The sequence below is a fragment of the Leucoraja erinacea genome, chromosome 33, assembly GCF_028641065.1.
Source record: "Leucoraja erinacea ecotype New England chromosome 33, Leri_hhj_1, whole genome shotgun sequence".
Lineage (NCBI taxonomy): Eukaryota > Metazoa > Chordata > Chondrichthyes > Rajiformes > Rajidae > Leucoraja > Leucoraja erinaceus.
Genome location: NC_073409.1, coordinates 12,815,885 through 12,828,607, shown reverse-complemented (window position 1 = coordinate 12,828,607; position 12,723 = coordinate 12,815,885). Strand labels below are relative to the sequence as shown.

The following is a 12,723-nucleotide window of genomic DNA, read 5'->3' as shown; positions in this document are numbered from 1 at the left end:
AATTAGTACTCTTTCCACACCAATGTTGGCCGACAGGAATTTTCAATGCAAAATATATGTAGTTCCTATTTAAAGAACATTGCACCTCCAGTTTCCACCTTCAGGGGAAGGAAGGGTTTTATTTTGCACAACCTCCGACATTGAGCCATAATGAGTTGGTATAATTCACTATAATCAATCCAGTTTTTGACAACTAAAATTACAGGGTATATGGTTATGTGAATATAATTGCATCTATATACACGCACACACACACCATTTGAACAGAACCAAAATAATGCTCCATTAAAAATTTCTCAGCATGAGCTTACTTCATTTTGTTTGGGATCTTCTTGCCATTTTGGAGTTTGTTTGCGCACTCGCTCTAAAGTTTTGATTTTCTCTTCACATTGCTCCTTAAGTGCACTGATCTGCTGTCCACATTGCAGGCTGCAAAACAAATTCTCAACGGTATGTAAGCAGTACTTACAAAACACTAATTTGGATTTTGAAAATCTTTCACAGATTGCAAAGACAATTCAAATAGTTCCCAAATTCAACTAATAAAACGGTTAAAACATGGCAAATTTTTTGGGGATTTAGATTTAGGGGGAATTGGGGCCAAACACAGGCAAATGTGACGAACATAGATGGGGAATGTTGTACAGCATAGATGAGATGGGCTGATGGGATCCGTTTACATGCTGTATGACTATCTCCGTCCAATGTTTAATGTCGTTAAGGAACATTTTCACATTGGACTATTTATTTTATAGGTGTTACAGAATGTATACATCCACACTCCCCCTCCAATAAATTGTCTGTGGAAGCAAATTGGCCTGCAAGGCTAGCTTTTCCAGTTTTAAGCCAGATCTGATGAGGGAGTAACTGCTCGTACAAAAGATATATGTATTGGCCTGATGGCATGCATGGTTTGCACGCAAGTAAATTATTAATTGCAGGCATATTTTACCTTTTAATAGCAATATTAGTCTTAGTTTAATAGGAACAAGGAATTCAGATCCCCTAATGCTCTTTGTTAATTTATTGTAATGCATCGACTTGCCTGTTTTGTTGGCTAATTCAGAAACTGACCTCCAGGTTAAATAGCTTCTTCTAAGCAACCATCGGGTTATACTGCACAACACTAACCACTACCTCGGCAATTATATATTACATACTTTGATTTTGTATTGTTATGGTATGGGTATTTATATTACTGATTATTAATGCATTTGATTATTAATGTATTTTATTATTGACCGTTGAATATTTATTTATTGTTATTTTAATAATTAGCCTGTAATGTTGCAACTAGTAAAGGGCCTGTCCCACTTTCACGAAGTAATTCACGACCTCTGCCGAGTTTGCCCTTGACTCATACTCGCAGCATGATCATCACAAGATCGTAGGTAGGTCGTAGCAGGCCATGATGCTAGTCGTAGGTACTCGTGGCATCAAGTAGGTCGGGGCGATTTTCTAGCATGATGAAAAATGTCCATGAGTAAAAAAGGAACATTGTGAATTAGGTCGTGAAAATGGGACAGGGCCTTTAGGTTTCATTGCTCTGGTGTCAGTACATATCATAATTAAATGCTCTTTCCACTCTAACACAAGAAACCTCCTTGCTACGATGTAACAAAATGACACTGCAGGCAATACACAAATCTCTCTGTTTAAGAAGGAACTGCAGATGCTAGAGAATCGAAGGTTACACAAAAAAGCTGGAGAAACTCAGCGGGTGCAGCAGCATCTATGGAGCGAAGGAAATAGGCAACGTTTCGGGCCGAAACCCTTCTTCAGACTGATCGGGGGCGGGGGTGGGCGGGGACAAGTCTCTCTATCGGGTTAGATGGAACAATCACATGCTCTACGTTTTATTGCAGCACTGCAGGCAATCCTGAATGCACGACTCTGTAGCCAAAATACAAGACAAATAGTGGGGGTCAAAATGAAGTACTATAGTTTAGACTTGTAAAAATGATTAGCTGAGTTAACATAAAAAAATAGTAATACTTCTTTGGGCATATAATTATCTATATAATTTCAGAAAATGCTGCAAGTCAGGATTAATCTGTTGGGAGGGGAGTGGGTGGAAGAGGGATAGTTGGGACTAAAGGAATATCTTTGACAGGGTACAGCCAAGGTTTACCATGGTAATAAGTAGTAATTTGGCTGCTACATTAATGAAGACAATTAAAAAGAGGGAGGGGGGGGAGAGGAGGGAAGAACACAAAAGCTGTGAAATGTGATGGTGGAGCAAATGCCCAGCAGTTCAAATTATTCTATTGTTAAAAGGAAAAACAGACCCAACTTGGGGTAATATGAGGGGGAACTTCTTTACGCAGAGAGTGGTGGCGGTGTGGAATGAGCTCCCAGTGGAAGTGGTGGAGGCAGGTTCATTGGTATCATTTAAAAATAAATTGGATAGGCATATGGATGAGAAGGGAATGGAGGGTTATGGTACGAGTGCAGGCAGGTGGGACTAAGGGGAAAAAAATGTGTTCGGCATGGACTTGTAGGGCCGAGATGGCCTGTTTCCGTGCTGTAATTGTTATATGGTTATATGGTTATATGGTTAACTTTACAGATGGATGACCAATAGCAGTCTAGCCCGTTCTGATATAGACAGAAAGCAAGGTACCGAAATAAATCAATGTCAAGTCATATGCAACATGTGCAGGCAGAAGAGATGCTCTTCCTCAAGCTTAGAGTAGGTTTCCTTATGATAGTGCAAGAGATAGGCAAATAGGTCAGCATGGAAGTGGGATGGAAAAATATAGTTACACCAACTGGAAACTCAGGGTTTGTCCCTCCCTCAGCCTCTCTCCAACTTAACCGACTTGTTTTCACTTTTTCCCAATTTTGACAAAGGGTCCTCAACCCAAAACATTAGCTCAATTTATTTTTCCACGGATGCTGTCTGATTTGCTGAGTGTTGCAGCCTTTTCCGGTTTTATTGTGTTTTATTTTTTTACGCCACTGATGTTGCTGTGCAGACTTACAACATACACTAACTTGTCTTAGCAAAAATGAAACAGCGATTTACTCTTTCAACCAGTTATTTCATTTCAAAGCACCTTTTATTTTTGACCATTTAACGTTTGATAAATCTGTTGTATGTTAGACAATTTAAATGAATGCACGCCAAAAAATTTCACAAGGCACGAAGATTGTTATTTGACATTCTACAATATGACACTGCATTACAATTGTCCAAAAATGCAGACGTTAAATGTCTTTGCACAAATCAACATTTTTATGCGGTCTAACGGCTGCAATTGTGCAAAGAAAATGGGTCATCTTTATTTTATAAATATTCCACGGTTGTTGGTCTGTACTGAGAACTACCTCATCAATGTTATTGATTTATAATTTATGTTTTCCACTGCCTTGAACGAATGACCGTTTGCTTCAATGTCTGAGATTACAGCATCAGTTGCTATGCAACCATTAGAACTGGCAGACTAAAGATGTTGAGAATGGTAGATGATGCAGCAGCTGGCAGCTCTGAATGTATTCACATTAGACAATAATAGGAAATCTGGATAAATGCATTTCAAATCAGAAATCTGCTGTGGTGCAGACAGGACAGATAATCACTTGGATAGTAATGCAACCCCAACTCTCCAGACTAACACCAAATGAAACAGGATGGCTAAAATGGGAAATACTGTAAAACAAGTTACATTCATACAATTTGTGGGAAAGAACTGCAGATGCTGCTTTAAATCGAAGGTAGATCACAAAATGCTGGAGTAACTCAGCAGGACAGGCAGCATCTCTGGAGAGAGGTTTGTTTCGGTGATGGCTAATGTTTCGGGTCCCTTCTTCAGACTGATGTCGGGGGTGGACGGGACAGATAGAATGTAGTCAGAGTCAGTACGACTGGTGGGAGAACTGTGAGGGGAGGGGAGGGGAGGGAATGGAGAGAGAGGGAAAGCAAGGGCTATGTGAAGGTACAGAAATCAATGTTCATACAGGTGGGGTATAAGCTACCCAAGCAAAATATGAGGTACTGACAATGGAGGCCCAGGACAGAAAGGTAATTCATACAAGTTTAATCCAGACAACTGCATCCGTCCATTTACCTTAGAAAGAACTAAAAACCAAGTTAAAAACTAGTTGCCTTGAGGGTCAAAGAACAAAGCATACAAGTCTGAAGAAGGGTTTCGGCCCGAAACGTTGCCCATTTCCTTCGCTCCTAGATGCTGCTGCACCCACTGAGTTTCTCCAGCATTTTTGTGTACCAAAGCATACAAGTCGATCTGCACAAGTTACATGTTAAACTATTTAATATATTAACACCAGTTTTCAGTGATACATTGTTTCACAAATTCTGGTCATTTATACTAAACATTGTTTTTGGGACATAATTTTAATTTTGTATCCAAATCAAACTATCAGTACAAAAAGACAAAAGAGAGAATCATCAATATTTTACCTCTCATATTCCAATTTCTTCTCCAAGGATGTGGAGTTCCGCCTGTACTCCTGAAGTTGTTCATCCTGCCTTATGAACTCTTGTCGTAATTCAGTGAGTTGCTCTGTGTAACAGAGAAAAACACTTCAGACAAATCAAAATTAACAGTATAGCAATGACCAGCCATAGATCTGTATGGTACAGCATCTGGACATTTGGCCCAATACATCCATGATGCCTATTTACATTCATCCCATATGACCCCATTAGGCCAGTATTCTTCTCCAAGTACTTGACCAAGTGCCCTTTATACACATAACTGTACCCTACCTTTAGCATTTCTTCTGGCAGTGTGTTCTGTACCATCACAGCTGTGTGAAAAACATCCTCAGATATTTTTTTAATTTCTTCCCTCTCATCTTAAACCCCTGCCTTCTTGTTTTATACTTCCCTACTAAAGAACAGACTAATTGTCTACCTATTCATGTTCCTAATAGTCTATATATTCTTTCTATATTCACCCCCCAGCTTCCTACATTCCAGTGAGAATAAACCCAGCCTATCCAATTTCCTTCCAAGTAAAGCCCTGCATTCCAGTCATCATCGTGTGAATCTCTTCTGCAAGCTTTCTAATGCTATCACATTCTTCCTTCAGCGTAGCAACCAATATTCCAAGTCCGATTTGACCGATGTTTTGTACAGCTGCAACATGTCCCAACTCTGATACCGCGCCGTAACAGCATAGACAAGGATACCTAATGCTTTCTGCACTACCCTACCCTCCAGTGTCACCATTTTCAGAGGTATGAATTTGCATCCAAAGATCCCTCTGTGCATCAACCCATATGAGGCAACATCTGCCTTAATTTAGTATTCATTTAGGATGCATTGCCATATACTCGACATACTCATGTCCATTTACTCGACATACAGGTTCTCTATTGGTCCCCGAGGACTTACCCATTCCCTAGCTATCCTCTTGCTTCTAATATACTTCTGAAAGATTTTAGGATTCCCCATAATCTTATTTTTGTCCTAAATTATTTCTTAAGTTCTCTCTAACATAAAATATAAACTCCAAAGGACTCACTTAAACCAAATACATGTCCTTTTTTCTTATTTCGGATCAAACTACAATCTCCCCTGTCACAGTTCCCCAATCCTACCATCTTTGCTTCTTACAGGGTTGTAGCGACTCTGAGCTCATACTATCTCACTTTAGATAGCAGAACCACAAGACATTGGGATCCAGCAATGACAGCAGGGGGGGGGGGGAAACCACTAATTTAGTAAAGAAAGTAGACATCTCAATGTCCCAGAATGCAAAGCCTCTTCTTGGGAGCAGATGAAAGTGCAATTGAGAGTATTCTCTTTTGAAGTGTATTCCAGATAAACGTATTCCAGATAAAGAGGTGTATTCCAGATAAATGTAGGAGTTATTGGGTTTGTAGTTAACGTCAGTGAGTAGTCCGTCTCCTGAACGAGACAGAGATCAAGAAAGAGGGGAGAGGTGAGAAGTATCGGAGATAGCCCAAGTGAATTTGAGGCAAGGGTCGGAGTTATTGGTATAGTTCATGAAATCAACGATTTCTGCAAGGGTGCAGGAGGCGCAAGGGTGCAGGAGGCAGCCCCAATGCAGACATCAACGTAGCTGAGAAAGAGTTGGGGCATGGTGCCAATGTATGTTTGGAACAAAGATTGTTCCATATAAAGCATCGGAAAAGCAGACATAGCTGGGGCCCTAGCCAGTGCCCATGACTATACCTAGGAGAAACCAAGAGTGAAAAGGTCCTGCTTTATACCTTTGCCATCAACCCTCCTCCAATTTAAGACCTTAACCTTCAGACCAACCTTATAATTTCCAAGACAAACATTAATCTTACCGAATCTAATCTTGCAAAGAAATCCACCACCTGTTAAACCTCATTCCCCAAGGTTGAGTGCAGCCTCTTCCCTACATACTACTTTACAAATTCAACCCCATAAGCCCCTTAGAGGCATTGCCAGCAAATGTTGGGAAAGTTAAAATCACCCACTGCCACAACCCCTTTGTGAATTGCCCACTGACTATCATAAAGTGATTGCCATTTTCTGTTTAACCATACAGCCTCATTAAACAATCACTCCAGGATATCTTCCCAACATTGTCACGATGCTCTTCCTGAGCAGCAGTACCCATCCCTTTTGTACCCCATCAGTCACGCCTGAAACTACTCTTTCCTGGTACATTGAGCTGTCAGTCATGCCCCTCCCTCAACCACATTTCTGTGATTGTAATATCATAATCCCAAGTGCCGATCCATATTCTCAGTTCAGTCTTATCTGCAAGGCCCTTTGCATTAATGTCAATACAGTTTAGTCTACCAGCCTTCCCATGCTTCCGTGTGTCCACTGGACTCGACTGTTCTATTTTCTACAATGTTCCGACTCCATCTGCCGCACTATCATTACACCCATCAGTCTCACTCATTTAAGCTCACCGTGGTAGGACCAGCAAACCACACTCCAAAGATACATCATATTAATAACGAATGCAAGAAAAATATTTACCACCAATGAGTTTAAGAGTGTACATGTCAGATTTTCACCCATGGCAAGTGTTTTTTGTATTCAATGCACAGGTGGCTCAGAATTGAAATGCACTAAAATCTTGTGGAATGTTTGTCTCTACCATCTCTACACAGGCGTTAGTGAACACAATGAGCATGGTGTATACTCCCCACTTAAAAGCTCCAAATTAAATACTGGTGTTTTACTTGAATAAAAACAAAGTGCTGGAAACACTCAACTAGGGGGCAGGGGGAGAGGGATTCAGGACGTTTAGATTTATGATCACCTGGTAGGGCAGAGACTAAGAGATAGTCAGCATGGCTTTGTCAAAGGCAGATCCTATCTGAACAAACTTATTACATTTTTTGAGGAGTTAACTAAGTGCATTGCTGAGGGCAGAAAAAAATCATGCCCTTTCTGAATACATTTTTCATGTTGTTGAAATTGAGCATAGACGTTGTCATATGCATCAACCAATAGAAAAATTATACATTAGTGGTCTATGAAGAGTTCTTTTCACAAATTTACCAAGCTTCATTCAAAGAGTTAATTAAGAATTGCCAAAACCTCGAGTTAAAATTAGGAAATATAAATTGTACAGAATCGATAAAGCACGATTTGAAGGTTTAAATTGTAACCCGTAATTCTAAATTCTGAAGACTAGTGAAATAGCAGATACATTAGTTTTAATTTAACAAAATTCCCCAGCTTGGAGGAAGATTCAATTAAATTAGAAAACAGTGAACATAAATCCTTGAACATAAAGAGAGAGCAGAGCGTCAGAGGCAAACAACTAGTCAGTCAGCTTACCATCTGTCAAAGAAAAGATTGGAAACTATATTACTGATGTTACAACAGGACGTTAGGGGAAAAAAACCAATCAAGCCAATCAGCTAAAGTCAATATGGCTTTGTGAGAAAATTATATTTGATCAACTTAGTAGAGCTCTTTCAAGTGTACTGCAGATAAAGGACATATTATACTTAAATTTCCAGACGGTATTTGATGACGTACTGTTTCACTGTTAATGTGGAAAATAAAAGCTTGATGCAAGTGTAACATACTGGCATGGATAGGGGATCAGCTGGCTGACACAAAGTATAGTAGGAACAATACGTTTTCTTTCTGGTTGGCAAGATGTAACAAACGGTACATTACAGAGTGGTACCGCAGCCGCAATATTTTATATAAATGACTTGGACGAAGTGTTTGAACATATGCTAAATTTGTTGTTGACACAAAGGCAAGTAGGAAATTAGGTTGCGAAAAGGACAAAGAAATATGGATGGCATGAATAAATAATCAAAGATCTCATAAACGGAATATGCAGAAAACTTGACTTTGTCCATTTTGGCAGAAAACAATAAAGAGCACATTAACTGGTGAGATATTGTGAAGGGATTTAGATTTCCAATGCAGGGCTACTGTGTACTGAATTAATCTCCTTATTTACTTAAAGATGTTTTCACTTTGGAAGCTAATCAAAGAAGTTTTCCTTGAAAGAATGAAACTTTATAGTCACATGTACCTAGGATATCTAGTTACAATGAAATGCTTTATTTTACATACAACTTAGGCAGTACACAAGTGTTGCCACATGTTGGTGCCAAAACGTTTTTAAAAAGTACGCAACAGTCCCATCTACTGCCGCACATGGCAGCAACCCCCACACTTCCCCCTTGTTGTCAAATCCCCCTACCGCCTTCACTGATACCTGGATTAATGTAGGGAAGAACTACAGATGCTGGTTTAAATCAAAGATAGACACAAAATGCTGGAGTAACTCAGCAGGACAGGCAGCATCTGTGGAGGGACGGAATGGGTGACATTTCGGGTCGAGACCATTCTTCAGATAGAAGGGTCTTGACCCGAAACGTCACCCATTCCTTCTCTCCACAGATGCTGCCTCTCCTGCTGAGTCACTCCAGCATTTTGTGCCTACCCTGGATCAGTTTGTTGTCCCAGTTTGGACAGGTTAGTCCAGTTTCCTCCTGTAGAGGAATTTAGAATTACGCGTTACAATTTAAAAATTAAGGACAGATAAGGCGAGATATTTCTGTCAGGCTGGGGGGGGGTGGGGGGGGGGGGGGGGGGGGGGGGGGCGAGATGAGATTTTGCAAAGCTCTTTCTGAAAGATCAGTAGAACTGGAGGCAATTAATATTTTTAAGGTAGAAATAGATACGGCATTATAGTTAGGCCAGGGGGAGTAGGATCACTCACTATAGGTAAACTGGAAGTGAGAGTTGAAAACAAAATAGTACAGCACAGCAGCATGGTGTCTGTGCAGAACACAATGACAAAGTAAACTAATCCCTTCTGCCTGCACATATCCCTCCATATCTTGCACGTTAATTTACCCATCTCAAAGTCTCTTAAATGCCACTATTATATCCGCTTCCACCGCTATAACTAGATGTGTGTTCCAGGCATCTACTACTTTCTGTGCAAAAGAATGCAAGATGTTCATCTAGTTTGCATTTGGCCGCACCATGGTAGTGGAGAAGGCAGTGGAGAGAGAGGACGGTGTGGGAACGGAGAGGGGAATTAAAATGACATGTGATTGGAAGCTCAAGATTCATGTTTTGGACAGAACAGACAGAAAATGTAGTTTCCTGATACCACTGGATATATCATTTGTACATTATTTGAGCATATTATGAACTGTGGGTGATAAATTACATTGCATGCCAAAATCTAATACTTTACCATTGGCCAAACAATTCCAATGGGTCAATTCTTACCTTGTAACCGATGAATGAAAGACAGCTGATCCGTTATATTATTTTGAAATTTAACCTGGAGGAGAAAAGGAAAAAAAGCTGTAACGCACTTAAAGCTGATTGGCACATAACATCTACAACTCAAACAAGATTCATTTATTTTCAAAATGACAAAGTGTAAAAACACAATCTTTTGATAACTCTAAATACAAACTTTAAATTATACTAACCCACTCAGATTTCATGCTTAAAACCTCCTGGTTGTTTTTTTACCCAGTAGCTCAGAATGTACAGACTAACATTTAATCCTTTGTCTTTACTGAGGCACAACCACTAGCATTTATAAAACCTCTCCAATGCAGAAAAAAAATCTACTGATCAGACAAATTTATGGAGAGTCAAAGGATGAATTAGATGACAAAAGTAGCATCACATAACTTGATGAAATGTGGATCAGAATCAAGTGCCAGAGTTGTGTAAAAGGATCAGCTGTGGGCTGAAGTGCTTGTTTCCATGCTGAACAACTTGAGACAATATGGTCTGTATTACTCTTATTTCTTGTGATTTTACAAAAGAGTTATTCCAGCATTTTATTGTTGAGTTGGGATTGTACGACAGAAAAAAAGGTTATGGGCATAGAGAGAGCAAGACCATGAAAGGATGACCAGTCCTTGGAGATTAGGAATCAGTGACTGCTAATCGCAATTGAACTGTTCTCTCCATTTCTGGACTTGAGGGAAATAAATTTGCTTCTTCATAGCTTTCCAGTAAATCATGTTAAATAACCACAGCATCCAGCTCACCTACAAGTTTTGTTACAGCTGCATGCCCTAATAGCCACCGAATTCCACAAGAACATAAAAAAAGAAATAGAGGCAGGTTGGATATTTTGTCACTCATGACTGCTTAACTATTCAATAAGATCAGAGTTATCTTTTACATTCACACCACTATCCAACGTTGCTCACATGACTTCTAATTGAAAATTAGTTCCAATCACTACAGTAACTCACGACATTAAGTACCACTTTTAATTCATTATCATATCTTCACAAGCCATCAAGTCAGCCTAAACGGCCGAGGAGTCCAGTTACTCTCCAATTTGAATATAAGAGGTAATCTAAAAAGTAACAAATATCTTGGTTTATGAAATGTGAAAGGTTAAAGTGACAAACTTAATGATGTCTGCAATCATAACTCATAACAAAGCCCAGAAAAGGTTTCAAATTATACAGGTTTTATAAATGAAACGGCTTCTGAACCATGGCAAAATGAACAAAGCCAATAACTTGTAAAGAAAATGCTAAAAATCAAGCTAGATTTCCAGAATTTCAATAAAAAGACAGGAATGTAACATGTTACAGTTGTACAATACGTTGGTTGGGCCACATCTACAATACTATGTACTGTCCTGGTCTGCACCTCATGGGTGGATGTGATAAACTAAAGAGAGCGCAGAAAAGATTCACACGGATGTTGTATCGATTGGAGTGCTTGAGTTACAAGGAGACTGGAGATATTTGTTCTCAATAGGGGTTGGGAGGGGACATGATAGAGGTATTTAAAATTGTGAGGGGCATAAATGAGTAGACAACAAGTTGCTGTTTCCCATGGTAGGGGTATCTAAAACTAGAGGGCATAAGCTTGAGAGAGGGAGGAGGTATAATAGGGATCCGAGGGCTAAATTATTCAAAGGGTAGTTGGTATTTGGAATGAGCGGCCTGGGGAGAAGGTGGTGGCAGGTACCGTAACAATATTTAATAGGTATCCGACTAGGTACTTGAATGAGCAAGGCAGAGATTGATGTGCAATTATGTAGGATGAATATAGATAGGTATGATTGTTGGCATTGACTCGGACTGAATAATCTATGCTATGACACTCTGACCAGAAGATCAAGTCACTGCCACATATCTGCTGGAAATGTGAAGCTCAGGTCCATCAGAGAGCAGAGGTGATTACACTCATTTACTTGACAACAAATACCTAAATTTTTTTTTAAGTCAGTTAAACTAATCAATCCTTGTCCTAATCTTAATACTACTAAATGTGGAAAAATATTCAAAATCAGCAATAGGATAAATGAAATGGCATAGAATGCTATGTGTGTAATAAAGCAATAAAATAACGTTGAGATCAAGCATTCTCAAGGGTTCAGTTACAAATTTTTCTGAGGTTCTGTCGATATTGAGACTCTCCAGAACTTCTCACCTACTGCCAGAAATCAAATTCAGGAACATATTACAATAACTCAACTCAGATTCAAGATCTCCCACATATTTCTTTTTTTTTTTTTTTGCTAAGAGAATATGGATGATGACAGATGGTGCAATGGGCTAAGTGTTCGGCTGGCGGCCGGAAGGTAGCCGGTTCGAATCCCGCTTGGAGTGCATACTGTCGTTGTGTCCTTGGGACAAGACACTTCACCCACCTTTGCCTGTGTGTAAATGTAATGTAATTATGTGAAGCACTTTGGGGTCAATGCAAGTTGACTGAAAATGTGCTATATAAATAAGATTATTATTATATTACATACATGACATTAAAAATATAGTAGACTCTATAGTCCAATCTGGATAAATTGCAAAGCCACTTCGAAAGAAAACTGTTCAATGAGGAATCCATTCACTTTATAACAAATATCTGACATTTTATCACTCATCAGTTAAGTAGGAAACAAAACTCAGAACTACTGTAATTACTTCTAGCACACCCATAAACAAGAGAGCATATTATCTTTAAGTTTATTTATATTGAAGTCCTTACGTAGAAACATAGAAAAAAAGGGTGCAGGAGTAGGCCATTCAGCCCTTCGAGCCAGCGCCACCATCCAATATGATATGATCATGGCTGATCATCCAAAATCAGTACCCCCCCCCCCCCCCCCCCCCCATTCAGATCCCCCCCCCCCCCCCCCCCCCCCAACCGTATTTTTTTAAAATCCTATAAAAAAGCTGCATCATTTATACTCTTCCTGACTCATACTCAATGCCTCAATCTACCCACTTGTGTTGCCACATTCAGGGAGTTATGGACTTGGACCCCAAGAT

The 12,723-nt window shown here is 39.6% G+C and overlaps 1 protein-coding gene across 8 annotated transcripts in view; it reads right to left on the bottom strand.

Moving 5' to 3' along the window:
- The window catches only part of golm2 (golgi membrane protein 2), a 65,395-nt gene that overhangs the window by 28,187 nt on the left and 24,485 nt on the right, over positions 1-12,723 (bottom strand). For all 8 annotated transcript variants that reach the window (XM_055661375.1, XM_055661374.1, XM_055661373.1 and 5 more), the window contains 3 exons: positions 9,695-9,749; positions 4,424-4,526; positions 312-429 (listed from right to left, as the gene is read on the bottom strand). In XM_055661375.1, coding sequence (XP_055517350.1) covers positions 312-429; positions 4,424-4,526; positions 9,695-9,749 — 276 coding nt within the window. The remainder of the gene's footprint in view (positions 1-311; positions 430-4,423; positions 4,527-9,694; positions 9,750-12,723) is intronic.